Source organism: Populus nigra, chromosome 5, assembly GCF_951802175.1.
Source record: "Populus nigra chromosome 5, ddPopNigr1.1, whole genome shotgun sequence".
Taxonomy (NCBI): Eukaryota; Viridiplantae; Streptophyta; class Magnoliopsida; order Malpighiales; family Salicaceae; genus Populus; species Populus nigra.
The window spans coordinates 1,644,423-1,664,358 of record NC_084856.1 but is presented as its reverse complement, the minus strand read 5'-3'; the positions used below and the strand labels follow the sequence as shown (position 1 = coordinate 1,664,358).

Genomic DNA, 19,936 nt, shown 5'->3' with positions numbered 1-19,936 from the left:
ATTGGATTTGGGTCTGGCTATAATGTCGTGTCATAAAAGTATTATAATTAAATAGATTAATTAAAAAAATAAAGAAAAAAAATCAACAGCAGGAAAAAAATTAATGAAGAAAAAGAAAAATAAATAAATTAATTGGGTTAACCCTTTAAACCAGGTTATCCCATAAAATTTAGGATTCGCGTCATAAAAGTTTGATAACTAAATAAAAAAAAATGAAAGGTTTACCCATCAAACTGGGTTAACCCATCAAACTAAGTTAACTCATCAAGTTCAGGATACGTGTCATGAAAGTCTGATAATTAAATAGAAAGAAAATTAATTATAACAAACTAAATTAAATAAAAAAAATAATTAAAAAAATCCGGATTAACTCGTCAAATTAGGTTAACCCATCAAACTCGAGATCCATATTATGAAAATATGATAACTAAATAAAAAAAATTTAACATTAATAAACTAAATCAAACAAAAAAAAAACAAAAAAAAAACAGTTATATAATATAATATAATTATAATAATATAATATATTAATAAGTAAATAGGCTTTTTAAAGTATTATTTAGGCTCCGTTTGTCTACGCGGCTATGGCTGCGTTTTAATTAAAACGCAGCTGTCAGTCGTTTGGTTAAAGAAAAAATGAAAATACTGTTTATTGGGTCCCACATCTTTTCTGCGTTGAAAACGCAGTAATTAAAAAGCAAGAATTCATTGCTTTTTATATACTATTCACGTTAATTGCATTGTTCAATGAACAGTGCAATTAACATGAACAGTGCATAGTGATGCACTGTGTCATGTGAACAGTGCAGGGAAATTGCACTGTTCACTTAAAAATAATGAACGGTGCAATTCTCTTGCACTGTTCACTTGCACTGCGTGAGTTGTTTTTTTTTTTTTTTATAGTGTTCTAATTTTTTTAACATTTAAAAAAATAGTTTAGAGTGAATTTTATACATGATAATATTTTATCTAATTTTATTACATGCTAAAAAAATTATAGAAACTGTAATTTTTATCGGATATATTTCGTATGTAATGAAATTCTCTTGCACTGCGTGAGTGTCTTTTTTTTTTTTTTAGTGTTCTAATTTTTTTAACATTTAAAAAAATAGTTTAGAGTGAATTTTATACATGATAATATTTTATCTAATTTTATTACATGCTAAAAAAATTATAGAAACTGTAGTTTTTATCGGATATATTTCGTACATAATGGAATTCTAGATGGTTTCATAGAATAATAAAAAATATTTTATATAAAGTATGTTTTATTCCATGATGTAATTGCAATAGTTAAATCCATAATATTTAAATTTAAAATCATCAATATTAATATATATATATATATATATATATATATTTTTTTTTAAAAAAAAAATATTTTATAACCTCAATTTCTAAAGCATTCTTACCCAAACACATTAAATTACTTTTTTTCAACCTCAATTTCAACCACAGTTTTAACCAAACACCTATTTTTTCAAACCAACCTCAATTAAAAGTATTTTTTATAAAACTATTTTTTTCAAACCACAACCACAACCATTACCGCAATACCAAACACACACTTAATATCATGAAATGAAAAGTATACCTGGCATTGTAAAACATAATTGATAAGTGTTAAAGTGGATAAGGTTTGTGTGTATTCTAATAAGTATTACTATGATAAAAAATTTACATTAAAAATTTCTAATATATTATAAAAAAATATAGAAAATTAGGGTTGTTACAACTTATTTAAACTTGAAGTATTGATTAAAAATAAGATGAAAATAAGTTTTATATATAAAAAAAACATGTAATTCAATTAAAAATTTGAGATGGTTTTTCATCCTATTAAAATTGATTGATTTTTTTAAAACAATATTATATTGATTTTTTTTTTAAATTAAATTAACCTAAATTAATCGAGCTGATATGTAACCGAGTTTCGCCTGAAGTCGATTCTGGGATTAGGTTATCCATGCCTCACCTCGCTCCTCAATCAAACGACATCATATAGCAATATTTTTCACAAAGAATTCTGCCCACCGTTTTCGGAGAAACTACGTCGTTTCCCGAGACAAATATCACAGTCCAATTGAAAGTTGATACACCCGACTACAGAGGATAAACCCCAGCATCATCTAGGGTTTAATGCACTTCACACGATACTTCAGGGCTTTGCACAAATCAGTTTAGCCTTGGCTCTTCAATCAAACTCTTCCAAAAAAAATGGGGAAGAAGAAATTCATCGACAAGAAAAAAGCCGCAACTTTCCAATTATTCGCACGCGATTCCTCCGATCCCAATTTCGACGGCACTGACCGAGTTTTCGTGCGAGTCGATAACAATCCCTACACAGTAGAAAGCCTCTTGCCCGGCAACAAAATCTCCAGCAACAGCCACTTCGATGACGATCCTAATTCAATTTTCGCCGACGCGCCGGATGATATGGAGGATGGAGGCAATGGTAGCTTTGGTAATTCCGCGAACTTTGGAGGGGTTTTTTTTGGTGAGTCATCCTCGGAGCCTTTCCCAGAAGATGTTAGGAGAGAGATTTTGGAATTAGGGTTTCCCGATGATGGTTATAATTATTTACTTCACTTGAGAGAGATTAAAAGTACCGTTAATGGCTCGGGTTTTTTTCAAAATCCTAAAGCCAAGCTTGATCAGCTTCCTCATGATGTTAAGGTTAGTCAAGGTTTTGTTTTTATTAACTTGTTAATTTTACTGTTCCGTGTTACTGTGGTGAAAATGATAATGCTTGTGATTTTTGTGGTTTGTGTTAGGCTTATGATGCATCGAGACTAAAAGTGTCGGAATTGAAAAGTGAGGATAGGGATGATAAGTCGATTTACCATGTAGCTTCGAAGAGTGTTGGCGTTAGGGTTCAGAAAGCTGTTGATCCTGAAGTAGCGGCATTGCTGGATGACAGTGATTTGTCGCGGTTTGGTTCCGATGTTGAGGACTTGGAGGAGGATTTTGTTGTTCGTGCGAATCTTCCTGAGGGAGAGGATGATTTGGATGCTGGTGATTTGGTTGAGGGATCGAAGGTGATTAATGAAGGGATCAATGAATATGTTAACTATGGTCGAGAAAATGTAGTGGATCGCAGCGGGGTAGAGAAAGCAATCAATGCTTCAGTGGAGGTAAGAGGTGATTTCGGAAATGAAAAGCAGCGAGTTCGTCGTCCTTTGGATGAACAATTTGATTTGGTGAGACTCTTCTTGCCGAGTAGTTTATTTCTAATTATGTTTTTCATTTTTATCTTGACTCGATCTTTTTTAAATCTAATTTTCAAGCACATAGTTCATAAAATTATATTCTGTTTTATGCTATATGTGTGCAATGCCAGAGAGACATCAAATCGTAATTGTTTAACCTGTTATTTTTTAAATATCATTTGGGATATCATTCTTTTGAGATTGGCATGACCATATTAATCACATAGATTTGATTGAAGGCATTGAATCTAGACATGGTGCTATTTTAGTTAAATTTTTGTGACCATTTCATCTAGTCAGTTATCTATGCCTTGAGCAAGTATTTAGGCACCCCTGGTGTAGGTGAAGCTTCTTGCACATTTATTTGTGGTCCATTGCTAAATTGCAAGTATGTCCGGATGGCGTGCATGCACCTAGAGTACTGAATAATTCATCACATTTATAAGATTCCTTTGTCTCATAAGAAATGTCTATTTTGCACATTTCAGCTTGAAAGTCAAGAATATGGCACTGATGGTGAAGGTGATGAATATGATGGTTACATAGGTGAAGAAGATGAATTTCTAGCTGGCAAGCTTGAACATGCCCTTAATGATCATGCAGTCGATGACCTGGAACTTGATGAAAAATATGAGGTTCCTGCAGATTTATTGCATGGAAATGATAGACCAAAAGACAAAGAACTATTAGAGTCAGCAGCTGCTGTCATTCGCCGCTGTAGAGAATATGGGAAGAAGTATGAAAATGAGGATGAAGATAAAGAGGTTATTATTGAAGAGGAAAGTAGTGATGAGTCAGAAAAGTGGGATTGTGAGACTATTGTCTCAACATATTCAAATCTTGATAACCACCCTGTTAAAATTGGAGCTCCAGAAACTGCTAGAAAGAAGATGTTGTCCAAAGCTGTTATTGGGGCTTTAAACGCTTCCAGTCATGTTATTGCCCTTGGAGGAAAAGAAAAGCTTCCTGTAGACTTTTTGCCTCGCAGAAAACCTGCTGCAGAAAGGGTCAAGGGTGCGCCTAGCTTACAAGTGGAGCAGCAAAAGAGGAAGCAACAGGGTCAGGAGACAAAGGACGAGAAGAAAGAACGAAAGGTTTATATTTGTTGTTCCTTTCAGCATTTCCTTTGTGTCTCTTTCTTTGACATGCAATGCATAGACCCACAGGATAACACCTGAAGAAACAATTTGCTTATCCAAAAAACATGTTTGGCACTTTTAAAAATTATACTTTGGTTCATGTGCAACTGCCTATGTTTTGAACTTTGATTGTGACATTGAGATTGTGCAAGCAGGCTGCTGTAAAGGAGGAAAAGCGTGAAGCTCGACGCGTGAAAAAGGAGATAAAGGGGCTCTACCGGTGTGAAGCACAGCGTGCTCAGAAAGCTGCTGCTGTAGCAGGCCCATCTTCCATTCATCTTGTGTAAGTATACTGATTATTGATTTTGCTTCTATCAATTGAAATGCTTCCAGTACTCACATATATGATGATAATGGCTACAGTAATCATATTTATGTGTGATGCTATATGAAGTACAGGCTAAACTCTGATGTGAGATTGCATATCAGTCCTAATCTTTTCATTTCTCTGATATGGAAATGTTGAGTTACTTGATGCTAGTGTGGTTTTTGTTCCCTCTGACCCAACAGGTAACTTGCCATTAGATCATTGCTTAAGACAACAGGATCTTGTAGGAGGATATCGGCATTGTTTGAAAACCATCAAGGGGGAACATTTGTAACTTGAGAAGGTGCTGTATACTTGGTTTTCTAAGGGGAACATTTTTAACAAGAAAAGGTTCTGTGTACTTCATCCTCAGTTCCCCATGGAACATTTTTTTGATTTGTTTTTGTTATGAAGTTTATTTTCAATGTCATACCTTGGGTAAAATTGTCTAGGTTTTTGGAAGACACTTTTAGATGGACTTACGATGACTTACAAAGCCATGGCTACCGTTTTGTTGGAAAACATGTATAAATTATCACATGTTTTCTCTCTGTCATTAATATCATATATCATGCCATAATTTAATTGTGCTAGGTGGGTTTAGAACAAAGATGTCTGTATTGTATGGTAATCTGCCTTGAAAGGCATCTCAGCAGAGTAGCAATGTGAAATCCATGGATGATTTATCTTGAATGGAACGTACAACTGCCAGACCTGAAAGTGAGTTGAAAAGAGAAATGTAGAGGCAAGAGCCAGTGTAGAGCCAGAAAAACCAGACGGGATGGCTGTATCTAAGCTAAACAGATACTGTAGCCATTCATCCATTTGCTCCACTTATTTAAATTATTTGAAGTATATTTATTATAAAATTATAGCATGATCATCAAAAGAAGCAAAGCCAGAATACTTTAGCTTTCTGAAAGAGAATTTAAACAAGAAGCACAGCATGGCTACTCTGCGTGGGGAATGGGAGCATAATCGCCGCCACCAGATCTAGGTGCAGGATCCCAGATGCTGTAGTCTTCTACCACATCTGGTGGATGGATCTCGGTGTGTTGTTCAACTCCTTCCTCCTGATGATCGTCGAATGGATGGGAGAAAAGGGAGGCTGACGATGATACTTGAGCAGGAGGCCATGCTGATGATGATTCTGTTGCTACCATGGGCATCAATGTCATCAAAACCATCACTATAATGCATGAAATATGCGCAACCGACCTTCCATTTAAGGTCGTCGTGTGCTTCATAAATTTACCTTTCTAACCTGTATTTCAGCTTTATTGATGGCCTTATTTGTTTTTTATGGCACCTCTAGTCGCATCTAATATGCATATGGTACCCTAATTTGAGCGGATTTGGAGATTAAGGTGTCTTGAAACACCCAAATAGAACTCATCCTCCGTCCACTCCTAATGGATGATATAACAAACTCATAGTTCGGTGTGTCCAAAATCAAGAATACAGGAAACGTGGAAAGCCATGTAGAATCTTGATGTATGAGAGTACGATAAAGAAAATAATTTTTTTTTTAAAAAAGAATATTTTTTAACATTAGTAAACGAAATAGAAATATTAAGAAATAATTAATTTTAAACTATTTTTTTAATTTTTAAAAACATGATTAACCCGCAATGCTAAAAATATATGAATAAAATAGTGATTCGACACCTTGTATAAACTTCATTCCATCCAAGGCCAACTATATTTGGATGTATTTTCTCATAAAATTTATAGTTAAACAATGCGAATCACTTGCTTTTAACTTTTTTTTAAAAAAAAAATTAAATCTGTCTCTGTACGCGGTTGCACAAGATAGCTCAAAATCACCCAAAAGGTAGATTAATTTGCTAACAAATTTTAAGAAACTGATACATATGGTGGTAAAGATGGGAGGAGGGGTGTTAATGATGATGACCACGTTGTTGGCATTGTGAAAAAATTATCTTGATGTGTGTCTAGCTGTATCCATAATTGCATGCATAGACTCCAATGACCCTACTCAAAGAACCCAAGTCTTCCTCTTTGACCTTGTGAAAACTTTTATTTTTCATCTATTTCATAGTAAATTAATATTTCTTAAATATTTTGAATATATTAATATTAAAAAATTCTAAAAAATCATTATTTTAATTTAAAATAATTTTATAAAACACTATATTACCAAACATGCAATAAAAAATGGAAGGAAATTGCTGATTTATCATCATTTGCTGGAACAACTTAATAAATATAATCATATTAGCTCTTCCCCCATCAACTTGAAAAATTTGGAATTAGCTGTGAAATGGGCCCCGTGGCTAAGAAACCACGGTTAGTTAGTGGAAACTGTTTAACAATCTTTTGTCTTTGCAAGACATGTCTTTCATACGGGCAAGAATTGTAGACGGTGAAGTGTTTGGTGTACAAATGTTTTGTATTTGGAAATGTAATAAAATAATAATTTATTATTATTTTAAATTTATTTTTAATATTAATATATAATTTAATTTGAAATAAAAAAATTAAAAAAAAAAACATAACAGGTCAGCTTAAACAAACAAGATCAAAATGTTGCATCAAATTACAGCTCGATAAAAACCAAGATTTTAAGTTTTTAAAACCATGGTTTTAAAAAAGTTATCAGACACCTTTTTTTTTTTTTTTACTCAGCTTACATTTTGCCAATTCAACCATGATACCAAACAGGCACCATTGCTCGAAGCTCTTGCCTTTTGATGCATTTTTTCCTTTTTGAGTATTGACAGATCGCTCATTAGACTCGAAGAAAATCATTACTTCTTCGGTTAATCTTTTGTCTAGTACAGAATTTAGCACAGTTATTAAACTCGGCCCAGCCCGGCGGGTCAACCCAGAAACTGGTCGACCCGGTAGCTAGACCGGTTCGGGTTAGGAGAAAGACCGATAAATGCAAAAAACCGGCAAAACCCGGTCGACCCGGCGGGTCGAACCAGGACCCGGCATTTGTAATGCATAAACTGCCATTTGTAAAATCAAAACTCAATCCATGAACACAATCAACATAACATTTAAATCCCGCAAAAACTATCAGATCTGAGTTAAACTCGGAAATAAAACACATAAACTTAAATAACGAGCTCTGCAAGTTACTGCTGATTCAGGGGAAGAGTAGAAGATAGGAGAAGGAAGAAAATGAAAGCAAGAAGAGGATGTGATGGAGCAGTGGTTGCTGAGGAGTGAGGACATGGCGATCGCCAGTGAAAATGGGATCTCTGAGAGAGAGAGAGAGAGAGAGGGGTGGGGGGGGAATTGAAGAGCAGTAATTGACTAAGCTAGGGAGGTGGGTGAAGATTGGGGTGACGTGAAGGGTTTTTATTTCAATCCATTAAATAATTATTTTAGTTTTTTTTATTAAAAAAAATTATAAATGCATAAAGCTTATTTTACAGTTTATAATAATAAAAAATAAACTAAAACAGAAGGGTTTTTTCACACTTTCAATATAAAAAAATTATGTTTTTTAAATAAAAAATAAAATTTTTTTAGTTTAAATACTTCAATTTAAAAATATAACATAATATCTTTTCAATGTGTGATGTGAAATCCTTGTATAAATATACTCTATGTTCATAAGAAAAAAAATTATATTTTTTTAATAGGAGATATAACACTTTTTTAGTTTAAATACTTCAACTTAAAAATATAACATATTATCTTTTCAATGTGCTATACAAAACTTTTTAAAATATTCTTTTAAACTTCATTATTTACAACATGTATATCATATATTGACATTGATTTTTTTTAATTTTTTAAATTTTTTCGGATTAACCCGGGTTGACCCATAAAACCCAGGATCCGATCCCTTAGCCGGGTCAACCTCCAGACCGGGTTTGATAACTATGGAATTTAGTACTTAATTTTTCAGATAAACAACCAACAAGTCAGCTAACAAACAAAAAAGAATGAAGCAGCCTCATAAACGCCTGTCACGAATATGCAAGAACAAGAAACTCATTTCTACATTTAATGAATTTGTTGAAATCCAAACTCAAGGAAGCAACGTTAAAACTCAAAATCCGACAGGATCGGCTACAGAAGAAAACCACAAAGGATCCATAAAGACACCCACAGCACTCACTCACACACCACATAAAGGAAGAGTCGGCTTTAAAAGAACTAATAAATGTATCAGAAATTAGAAAGGATAATATACATCATTTCAAACATTTGAATAGTGGAACAAAAAAAGGAGAAATTCTAGCACACCTACTGGGAAACGGGGATCAAAGATACAGGTGCTGGTTGAGACCATTTATTATACAAGATGATGCCCACAGAACACATTGATGAGATAAATAATTCACACTGAACAATTAGAATAGCACGACGGGATATCCACAAAAGAACTTGGAATGGAAGAGTTACCGATCATTACGAGATTGCAAAGGGAGACACGTGCACTTATCTTTCATCGCTTCAGCCTCACTTCCATACTCTTTGAATTTGTAATCATCCTGCTTAAATGCAGGAGACACCTTCCCCTCGCTGTAACACTGGCTACATAGACTAAAATGAGATTTTATCTCCTTGAAGCGGGACCCAATAATTGGGTAGCGGCAAACTGAGCAAACACAATTTCCATGGCGGTTCCTGTCCCCAGATTCGAGCTTCACCAGAGTTGACATAATACCAAAGCCCCAATCAGGATCATCGAACATCACAAGAAACTCCTTGAAAGACACCATTGAAGAATCTTCTTCTCCATGAAGCTCTAGCATTTCACTAACTCCATGAGAAGGAATATAAATAGCCCTCAGTAAATTGATGTAACGAACAGCATCAACCCTTTTAATCTGTGAACCACCTTCATTCACAGGACGCCATAAAAGTGCATCAAAAGCAACCCTTTTTCGCTTATCAGGAGTGCCACTGCAAATGGGAGCAAGAAAGGCATAGATCATACCTAAATCCACCCTGCCTGAGCCTGTATCGTCCAAAACTGAGAGGATCCTCTCGTTTATTACCTTGACAGCCCCCTGGAAGGTTTCAGGCTTCAGGAAATTAAGCAACCTCCGCAGAATTTCCTCTAAGTTAGGTTTGCGTATTGATTTCTCAGGAACACCACCACCAGAATAAGACATTGGTACATCATTTTCACTCATTTCCTTCTTCAAAAGTTCCACATCACATCGACTTAACCTGGTAATCCTCTGAAACACCCTGATTTGAAGAGCAATAGCTAAGTCCTGCCTCAATGTCGTTTTGCCATTCACCGTCTTAAATTTTGAAGGTTCCACAATGACAAACACTCCCTCCCCATTGGCACCTTCATTACCCTTCACTTTCTTCTTCTGTATCTGCTTCAAATGAGATATTGCATCATGCAATTCAACCCTATTTGTCAATTTCAATGCTTCCTTCAAAGCTTTCTTAGCTTCCTCAGTCTCCCCAGCCCCCAACAACGAGACAGCCTTATTAAGTTGTGCCCGCCAGTGGTTTGGCCAGACAGCTAAAACCCTAGTATACATCTCGGAAGCTCTTTGAAACCTACCCAGATCCATGTACAGCCCACCTAAATTATACAAAGCATCCACATGGCCAGGTTTCAAATCAATTGCCTTTTGAAACACCTCTATTGCCTTCTCATCCTCACCCATGGCATGTAAAGCAGAAGCTAAATCACAATGAGCATCAGCATAATCTGGTTTCATAAAGATAGCCTCTTCTAAGGCCTTAACAGCAGCCTTATATTCCCCTACCCCAAACAGAGCACTACCTAAAAGTTTCAAAGCTCTAAAATGGGTTGGGCAGAGAATAGCAGCTTCTCTATAATACTCACAAGCACTTAAAACCATACCTTCACCTTCCAGCGCAATCCCGAGATTCACATAAATCTGGGGAAGCAAATAACCCCATTGATTCCCACCTGCCTCTGCTGCCTCCAACGCCAACAAAAACTCCTCTTTAGCCTCTTTATACCTTCCAAGCACATATAAACAATTCCCAGCTCTAAAGTGTGGCCTAACATCCACAGGCTGCAACTCACAAGCTCTCTTAAAACTAACCAACGCCTCCTTAAACAACTGATGATCGTACAAGACCCTCCCAATTGCCATATGCCCATCAAATGCCTCTTCTCTCGATCTCGCCCCGTCAGCTCTGCTCCTCAAAGCCCCCAATTCTCTCACGAAAGCCGCGTAATCATTCCCAGACTCTTCCCAAAACACCCTCTTTTCCGAGATCTCCGAAGATGGCCCCAATTCCCTTGACCACCCAGCATCAGAAAACGCATCAAAATTATCAGCTTTAAATTTCCCATCTTTAGCTTGCTTCGCTTTCAATCTCTTAATCAAAATCTCCAAATCATCAACAATTTTCCACGTATCATCAAAAACAATCCCGTGATTAGGCGAAACCGCCCACGCAGCAGTCCTCTGCTTCTTCTGCGACTCTATAACCCTCTCATCCACAACTGACGACGACGACGCCTCCGCCTCGATCGTGCTCCCTTTATTATCATCATTCAATTCCAATTCAAGCGCATCAAAATCACGGTCCACGTCACCAGCTCCATCATCATAGGTACGCAATAAACCATCATAGGTTAACCCTTTGTCGCCATCAATAAACTCTCCGTAAGTGCGGAAAACTTCGTCAAGAATCGCATTGATTTGCTCGTCACTAAACTTAACTCTAGGGTTCACAGCCACCACCAAAGCTGCCATTTCATCTCTGCTGAGACCTCCATCACGATTGGCATCAAATTGTTGGAAAATCCTCTTTACTTTCTCTGATCTAGTCCCCCTTGTCGTCATTATAGGGTTTCAAAGAAGAAGCAGACTAACAGACCTGTTGATAATGCTTGTATAATTGGATAAATGTTAGGGTTTAGTGTCGGAGGATAATAATTTTGTTGCTAATTTTAGGGTTAGAGTTTGATTTGTTGCATTTTGCAAGGAGGAGGAGTGGCTGTTTGTGAAGCGGCGGCGGGCTGCTATATCTGAATTTTGTTTTGTGTTTCCTTTTTTTTTCCTTCCTGGCTTTTCTTGATGACGGGTGGTGGTGGGGGCTATGATGCCCAGCTCTGCAGAAGTCCTTTGCAGTCTCTGTTTTAATTAATTTATGAGAACTTTAGTTACTTGGGTGGCAGTTGGCTAATTGCCTGATTTTGGAAGGCTTTTTTGCCAGCTGGCATGTGTGAGCGAGCACGATTGCTGTGTTTTATTTTTATTATCTTACTTTGATAAGGTTGCTACTTGCTATGGGACGAGTGGCAGTTATATCTGCTTGATCTACTTCAAAAAATCATGATCGAACCTGATTGGGGTTGTATGATCTGATCAGATTTTTTTGAGTGATTTATTTGATTTAGTCAAACTTTACTGAGTAAACATTAGATTTTTTAAATAAAAAAATCATTTTAATAAAAAAAAAAACAATCGATCTTAATAGATTTTGCTGACTCGTAAATTATTCTCGCTGGCCCGGACGAGGTGCTGCCCAGCCCATGGCTAGCTGGGCTGGGCTGTTACTGTTTTGTTTTTTCATTATTTCAACACGTGCATAATGATTTTCGTCTGGGGTCATAGCATAGTTCCAACACACATTGAATCAAACCATTTTCGCCCTTCTTTAATTAAACCCGCATGGCTACAAGCAGAAATGACTGTTCTTGTTCAAGATTTCCTGATATTTTTCTAGTACTGAAAACTTGCAGTGGTTGGGGTGCATCTCGGGCAGAGTATTTTCGGTCCTATCCGGTTGTAGATCAAAATAAATAATTAAATTAAATTTTTTTTTTAATTTTAAAACCAAATCGAAAACCAATTCAAACCAATTAATTTCAGTTTGGTTTGGTTTTTTTACCTTCCAAACCGGTTCAAACTGAAATTATGCTAGTTGATTTTTTCTAGGCTTTTTATTGACCATATTTTCAGCACTTTTGTTTCTGTACTTGCTTCCAAATCAGTAGCATGTAATTTACAATCCAAATCCCAAAAGACAATAATGATAACAGTCTGAAAATGAAAGGAACATTGAGCCAAAATCGGAAGTGTTGCAAAATTAAATCATAGACCAAAGAGAAGCAAATCCTCCCAATAAAATGACAGACAGTGACAAATATTTATGTCATAATTGAGTATCACAAGTATTACATGTTGTTCAACTGAATGTAACAGGTTACATATAACTGCATCTTGTACTTTTTTATCAAGAACACAACTCAACTCAAATAGAGCTTGAATATCATATTTTTTCGGTTGGATTTGTGATACCCTAAGATAGACTTGAGAGATGAGAGACAAAGAGCATAGAGAAGAAGGCAAATTTGAGAGATGAGGGGGCGGCTGAGAAAGTGAGAATGGTGAGATAAGTTTGGAGTTAGAAAATATGCTATTTATACTCCTTTTTTTCAAGAGATAGCTTGGTTGAACCAAACCAGTTCAATTGGTTTCAGACTTTGAAAACCGAAACCAAACCAGAAATATTGTAATTTTCTAATCGATTTAATCGGGTTTTTTTCACAGTTCGGTTTTTTCAGTTATTTTTTTTCTGATTTTTTCGGTTGAATTGGTTTTTTTGCTCACCTCTATGTGCATCTTCGCCTCCACGTAGCTGTGCTATTATTCCATCCAGATTCACTCTTTGATTGTGTACAAGCAAGTTTCCCCGTATTGCATAAACGGAAACAGGCTTCGATAATTCTCTAATAGTGCAAGATACATTCAATAATCCATATACTGCGCATTGGTCTCCAGCTAAAAATTCAGCAGAAGATAAGAAGATCCATATGCTAACAGTGACTTTTATGAACTTGTTACTGCACAATTTGATGGTTCAGCTACAAAAAAAAAACATTGGGACTAGTCTTCAAGGAAATTATCAAAAACTATAAACAAAGACAAGGAAGGGATTTACACTGGGGTCATTTCATGTTTTACATCATAATTGCTCCTTCAGTTATTTTCCATCCCGAATTGGAACGTGATAGCTCATATCTTGTCGTGTAGGTTTTGACATTTGAGGCATTGTTCTCTGGATGAACCTCGTCAGTTAAGCGAGTTGACTCTTCGAGTGTTGCTTCTACTACAGCACTTAGTCCATCCACAGATACAGTCACACTGTCAATAGTCAGGTCCAACAGCATATACTCGTATACCCAACCAAGATGTGCAATTTCAGCCGCGCGGTCTGTCCATATTTTCAACATCTGACTATCCAAAACCTGGAAAGTTCTCTTGGAGTCAGGAAAAAAGTACTAAACTAGTTTCCTCGTAATGGTGTTCAAGCAAAAGTTCAATTAAACGCATAGAAGTGATGTTACCTCTGGCAATTTTGCCAGGCAGTGATCAGGTCCAAAAGCCTGAGATTTAATGTTTTGCCACTTGCGAACTATATCCTCTGCAAACCTTGCATCCATTCTGGGTAATTCCTCGGAAATTTGTTCATCTACTGCTGAATCTGCACAGTTGAAACTCCATTACAAGCAAAAACTTAAGTTTCTTGCTAGAAGTATACATGAGGAATGGAGTAGCTTTAAGTAATGTTGTCGTGTGTAACATAGACCTATAGCTACATTGGTGCAGAAAAATGACCAGATTGAAATTTTAGATGGAAAATTTTTTAAGTGGTGAATCAAAAAATGACTGGCTGAAGTGGTAAAAAAAAAATTAGCATCGCTACAGAAAACGATTTAGTTTAACTTGAGATTATGTCTGGTTTGAGGTATATGGTAAAAGTATAATAAAATCATACTCAAATTGATGGTGTCAGATGCCATTGCCGAACCAATTTCTTTCTGTCGAATGAAGGAGCCAGTCCTAGGAGGAAAATACTTCAGCCCAGCTAAAGTCAGCAGTCCAATAGCCACACCAGCACACATGATTTTGATACTGGCATCTTTTATTTTTTCAGTAATTAATTCTTCTTCAGGTACTTCATCAGAATATATTTCTTCAGGATTCTCTAGACCAAGACTTTCAAAAGAAGGCTTTTCGATTTCTACAGCAGAAAGGACAGAATTGATCCCATCATTTTCATGGAATTCTGCACCCATGTCCTTGTGACCAAGAGGAAACACCTTCTGCAATGCCTGAATTGCACTAGCCTTCACATGATCAATAACAGCAGTAGCCTCAGCCCCAATTCTCACTATGGCTGCTGCTGCAGCCAATGGTGAACGGCCACCTCCTTCCTGCCTTTCTAGGTATCTCAAGACAGTGGGGTCATCATAATAATCTCCAAGCTTGAATTCTATGTCTTTGGTGTCCCTAAATCTAGGAAATACCACCTCCATCAACCATGTCTCCAACAATTTACAAAGCCCAGGAAGATTGCTGTCATCATCATCCTTTGAATTTTCCATGATAAAATCAAAAATAGGTGGGTTTCTGTAAGGAGAGTTATCACTGTCTAAACCCAACCATTTACAACATTCATCAAGCTCGCCTACTAGCAGTGAACAAAGACCCCTCTCCAAACCAAAGTCAATATCACGGTTTTCCATGGAACCAAAGACAGGAACAAGACTCCCTTGATTTGTTACCTTAATCTGCTGAAGCTGTCCGAATAGGTTATCAGCATCTGTGATGAGATGAGGCTTTTTACCAATGAAAGCTTGGGCAACAAGGGCAAGTGCCACTCCATAAACTTCAAAATTTTGAGCCGGGATATTACTTGGCGTGGTGACAAACAGATCAACCTTTCACGAGGAGGGAATTTCAATAAGAATTGGCCAGGCATAAATAGGCAAAGGCAAATTTCATAACAATCATAATTTGTCCTACCTGCTCAGCTGCTGTCATACGTAAGAAGGCCTCATTCATGAAATCTTCCCGGGTAAATCCTCCAGCAACCGGTGCTGCTCCTCCTCCTCCAACAGCCCATAATGTGTTCCGCACTCCTTGGAGACCCTCCTCCCTTCTTGTTCGGTATTCTTCACTGAGGGGCAATGCAAGAAGTTCGAGGACAGATCTAGGGGTAATCTCTTCCAATGTCTCATCAATCTGTGCTTGTAAATCAGGTGCAAGGCTACTGGCACCTTCCTCCTACATGCACAGAATAAGTATTTTATCGAGAAGCCAATCAGGTGAGTGAGCGTCAACATCTGGTGATAAAATAATAATAATAAAAAAAACATTTATTCTTGATAAATACTCACTAATGCTACCAATAAAAGAGAGAATGGGTCTTGAATCATAATTGTAACAAAACACTAAGCAAGAGCAATGTAGTACCTGCAGAAGCTTCAAAGCCCGCTCTAGCACCTCACGCCCTCTAATAAAATCTGGCGGATCCAACGCCATAGCATCCCTCGACATATCCACATAAGCAAGCACCATTGCCAGCACCACATCTTGCTTAAACGACTTCGGCAATCTCTCCCTTAACAAACTCTCTCCAATTTGAAGCACCACCTGAGTCTCCCCTGCTTCTTGTAATGCACACAATGCCCCCGGAACCTACAAATAAAAAAAAAGTTCACCTTACAAACAATTCAATTACAATTTCTCTTTCAGTTCCCACACATTCTCTCAGATACCTTCTCCCAGGGAACTTGAGTGATGATGGTATCAGTCTCGTCATCGATGAGGCCTTGATTGTAATCTCTTCTAGAGGCAGGGTCAGCTAGGGTTTCACAGGCAGCTTGGAGAATTTGCCTGCGGCTAACCAGAGCGTCTTGACTGAAACCGTATTGTGGTGGTTTAGAAACCCTAGCTTCATAAGCTCTCTTTATTCCATCTCCAAGGAAATGTGTTTCAGCTCCTAAAACCTAAAAAAAAAACGTAGTAATTTGTTTCAGTAGAGGCCAAAATGGAGAGCATAGATAGGGAAATGAATTGAATTAAATAGTGCACTTACCTGGTAGAAGTGGAGAGGAATGGAGACATAGCGTTCGGGAGGTGAGAGGGGGGGAGGAGGAGCGAGAGTGGCGGTGGAAGAGGAAAGAGGGTGGTGGAGGAGGTCGGAGGAGGAGGTGTCGGTGGAGGTGAAGAATTGGAAATCACTGAGGAGGCGATCGGCCCATTTGCTGGCGGAGCAGGTGATTGTGGTGCTTACTTTTGAGGGTTTTTTAAAAGGAGGAAATAGTTTGGGAGTGCAAAGGCCAATGCCGACATGTCTCAAGGCTTCCATTGCAAGTCTTTTTTGTTTTGTGTGCTTAAAACCTCAAACCATCGTCCTCTTGCTGAGGTTTTCAGTCCCTTCCCTTTCTTCACTGGCTAGTGATAATGCCGAGGACAAAATACAATGGGCCGTATTTAAAAAGGGTGTGCAAAGGAAGAACCTATTTGAATACAAGCCCGTTACAAAAGGGCAGGAAAGGTGGAACAGCCCAAAAAACTAAAAGGAAAACCTCAAATCTTAATTATTGTGTCCTTCACATCCACAATGTTTTCAATTTGACATTTTCTCCTACGTTCGTTGATTTCGTTTTATAAATTTCTCTCTGAAATACATTGTTTTATTGCATAAAATATTCATATTATAATCCAATTGATAAATACATGAAAAATAACAGATATGGTTTTTCTTAAAATCCAATTAAAAAGCTAAGATATTATAATTCGAAAAATATCATCCTCGTTTCAGATATTATTTTAAAAATATAAATATTCAATTAATAAATATTTTATTTTTACACATAAAAAGCACCGCCAAAACTTTATCTACAAAGAATGTCATAGATCATTAATATTTACTTTAAAAAATCTCCCTCTACATGTTTTTTATTAGTTTCACAATTTGATCGAGAAGGTGTCGACAATCCGTTGTAGTCTAGTTGGTCAGGATATTCGGCTCTCACCCGAAAGACCCGGGTTCAAGTCCCGGCAACGGAATTTAATTTTATTCATTTGCCCGTTGTGGTAATGGGCTTCTAGATAATTGAGGTTCTTGCAGGTGGCCGGCCCAAGCATGGCACATTCTCGTGCCAAGCCCTTCCAAAAACTTTTACTCCAAGCATAATTTTATCAAAAAAAAAAAAAAAAACCAGTTCGGTTGTGACCTGGTAAAGTTTTCTTCAAATCTTGTCTTAATGTCCTGAATCAATTCACTGGCCGGTTTAGATGGTGTGGTAGAGGTTGTATTTGAAAGTGTTTGTGTTTGTGAAAATGTATTAAAATAATATTTTTTTATTTAAAAAAAGTTAGTTTTTACATTAGCATATATCTAAAAATACTAAAAACAAATTTTAATTTAAAGAAAAAAAAATTTTAATTTTTTTTTTGAAACTAAAACACAAATAGGTTGTTGGATTTTACAACTATGGCACCAAGTTTCGTTGGTTTTTAAAGTAAAAGAAACAGAAAAAGGCTAAGCCATTGTCACCAAATCAACCTTCCTGCTAAAGCAAGTAATAGCTTACCCAACACTGAATTATTCAGCGGAATGAATGTAAAGAAAACGGACCTGCAATGCCCATGGACCATGTCGATACAAGCTTCGAGTTGATTGCTCCATGGACCTTGGAGGGAAAAACACCTTAAGTTTCTGTCTCCCTGCTTCGCTGAGCATGTTAGGAAAACTGGCAAATACTTTCCTAATTTTTAGATAATTACTTTTAATATATCTGGTCTGAGAATCCATGCATGTGCAATTTCAATTTTATTATCATGCTTATGAATTTTAACAATTAAGTTGTGATTTTATATTTTGAATTCAATCCCAAAAAGATAAATAAATAAATAGATATAAAATTATTGATCACTTCAATTTTCAATGAGTGCGGAGTCATTCAATAACTTTAAACCAACCTTATGAATGGGAACAAAACCTCAATAATTCATAATTTTAAGAATATAAATATTTAATGAATAAAGATTTCAATTTTGCACTGACAAAAAATTTCCAGAATTTTATTTTGTCTATATGTAATGCAATGAGTGTAGTATCTTATTAATAGCATTGAGACTTCACCTAATGTCTCTCCGTTGTAGTCTAGTTGGTCAGGATATTCGGCTCTCACCCGAAAGACCCGGGTTCAAGTCCCGGCAACGGAATTTCTGTGTTTTTCCATTGCTCCTTTTGTGAGTGTAGGGCCCGATCTGTATGTTTCTTTTGGGCTTCTAGAAAATTGAGTTTCGGTAGATGCCAAGGCCCATCAATGATTGGAGGTAACCTTCATTTTGATTTTTATATGCATTAATGTTAAACTTTTACCTTGTAGGAAAAAAATAAAAAAAAAAACATTTATCTTTATATTTCAAAACTGGATCTTCAAATTCTTTGAACGTCGCCGTAAAACACTAGTTTTTGTCATCACTTTCCTTTGATTTTTCTTCTTCTTATTTTTCCTGCATGGTTTCCTCCTGGATCTCTATACACGAGATTATGAATATGTTTATCAGTGTAGTAGTGGTTGTTTTTTAAATAATTTTTTATATTAAATATATATTAATGATATTTTTTTTATTTTTAAAAAATTATTTTTGATATCAGCACATTAAAACGATGTAAAACATATATATCATATTAAATTTTAATAAAAAATAAATAAATTTTTTGAGAACGTGGTCTACACTGTGTTCCCAGACACATTTTATGTCTCATGAGAATTTTTGAAAGCTTGAAAATCTATAAAATAGGCTAACATATTTCATTAGCTACAATAATATATATATATATATATATATATATATATATATATATATATATTGTGGGGGCAACTATAGTGGTTTGAATTATATAAGTAAAGATATAGTTTTTTCTTACAAGTAAAATGTTTCGTCTCAAGTCATCGCGCATTCACCAACCTTTACCAAAAATTCAACTTCCACAGAAAATTATATTAGATTTGGATTTTTCTTCTTCTTCTAACTTTACCATGAATAATAAAGTGGGAGTCTCCTGATTTTTTTTTTAATATTTACAAAAAAAACTCCTTGTATTAAATATATTTAATAAAAAAATGAATTGTCTATTGATTAATAACAAAGATCCTGCAAAGTACTAAATAATTATTTTTTCTATAAAAAAAGGTTGTTATATATGCTAATGTGAAAAAATTTATATAGAAATGTTGTTTCTATAACACTATTTAAAATTACTAATTTTTCGTGTAAAAGTTAGGTTTATACTTGGTAATTTGATATAAAGTATTTTATAACTAAAAATATATAAAAATTATATTTTTTTAATTTTTTTATTTGATATCAGCATGTTAAAATAATTGATAAATAATTAATAATATATTATTTTAATATTTTTTTATATAAAAAGTAAATTAAAAGATAGATTAAAAAAAAAACACGCCCTTTTTAACTGAAAAATCTTCCTAATAGCGCGCGCAAACAAAAGATTCCCAAGAACAGTGAAGCTGG

The 19,936-nt window shown here is 35.7% G+C and overlaps 3 protein-coding genes and 2 non-coding genes across 5 annotated transcripts; 3 read left to right on the top strand and 2 right to left on the bottom strand.

Annotated features, from left to right (window-relative positions):
* The first annotated feature begins 2,115 nt into the window (after positions 1-2,115).
* LOC133695114 (uncharacterized) lies at positions 2,116-5,240 on the top strand. The gene is made up of 5 exons (XM_062116932.1): positions 2,116-2,676; positions 2,775-3,200; positions 3,698-4,303; positions 4,504-4,631; positions 4,859-5,240. Exons 1-5 carry the CDS (start codon positions 2,218-2,220, stop codon positions 4,860-4,862), a joined length of 1,623 nt encoding a protein of 540 aa, XP_061972916.1. The 5' UTR covers positions 2,116-2,217; the 3' UTR covers positions 4,863-5,240.
* Positions 5,241-8,782: 3,542 nt separating this feature from the next.
* Positions 8,783-11,757, bottom strand: LOC133693543 (uncharacterized TPR repeat-containing protein At1g05150-like). Its single transcript, XM_062114774.1, has one exon. The coding sequence runs from the start codon at positions 11,429-11,431 to the stop codon at positions 9,038-9,040; it is 2,394 nt and encodes a 797-aa protein (XP_061970758.1). The 5' UTR covers positions 11,432-11,757; the 3' UTR covers positions 8,783-9,037.
* A 1,649-nt stretch (positions 11,758-13,406) lies between these two features.
* Positions 13,407-16,854, bottom strand: LOC133694746 (protein ACCUMULATION AND REPLICATION OF CHLOROPLASTS 6, chloroplastic). The gene is made up of 7 exons (XM_062116431.1): positions 16,479-16,854; positions 16,159-16,389; positions 15,854-16,078; positions 15,404-15,664; positions 14,373-15,318; positions 13,942-14,078; positions 13,407-13,842 (listed from the first exon to the last, which is right to left on the bottom strand). Exons 1-7 carry the CDS (start codon positions 16,749-16,751, stop codon positions 13,555-13,557), a joined length of 2,361 nt encoding a protein of 786 aa, XP_061972415.1. The 5' UTR covers positions 16,752-16,854; the 3' UTR covers positions 13,407-13,554.
* Positions 16,855-17,382: 528 nt separating this feature from the next.
* On the top strand, positions 17,383-17,455 carry TRNAE-CUC (transfer RNA glutamic acid (anticodon CUC)). Its single transcript has one exon. It is a non-coding gene; the product is annotated as a tRNA-Glu (tRNA).
* A 1,088-nt stretch (positions 17,456-18,543) lies between these two features.
* TRNAE-CUC (transfer RNA glutamic acid (anticodon CUC)) lies at positions 18,544-18,616 on the top strand. The gene has a single exon. It is a non-coding gene; the product is annotated as a tRNA-Glu (tRNA).
* Positions 18,617-19,936: the final 1,320 nt, after the last annotated feature.

Coding starts and splice junctions, on each gene's coding strand:
- LOC133694746 (XM_062116431.1), bottom strand. CDS start 16,751: ATGGAAGCCTTGAGACATGTCGGCATTGGCCTTTGCACTCCCAAACTA. Junction 16,079..16,158: donor CTCAAGTTCCCTGGGAGAAG/GTATCTGAGAGA, acceptor TTTTATTTGTAG/GTTCCGGGGGCATTGTGTGC. Junction 13,843..13,941: donor GCCTGGCAAAATTGCCAGAG/GTAACATCACTT, acceptor AGAACTTTCCAG/GTTTTGGATAGTCAGATGTT.
- LOC133695114 (XM_062116932.1), top strand. CDS start 2,218: ATGGGGAAGAAGAAATTCATCGACAAGAAAAAAGCCGCAACTTTCCAA. Junction 2,677..2,774: donor AGCTTCCTCATGATGTTAAG/GTTAGTCAAGGT, acceptor GGTTTGTGTTAG/GCTTATGATGCATCGAGACT. Junction 4,304..4,503: donor ACGAGAAGAAAGAACGAAAG/GTTTATATTTGT, acceptor TTGTGCAAGCAG/GCTGCTGTAAAGGAGGAAAA.
- LOC133693543 (XM_062114774.1), bottom strand. CDS start 11,431: ATGACGACAAGGGGGACTAGATCAGAGAAAGTAAAGAGGATTTTCCAA.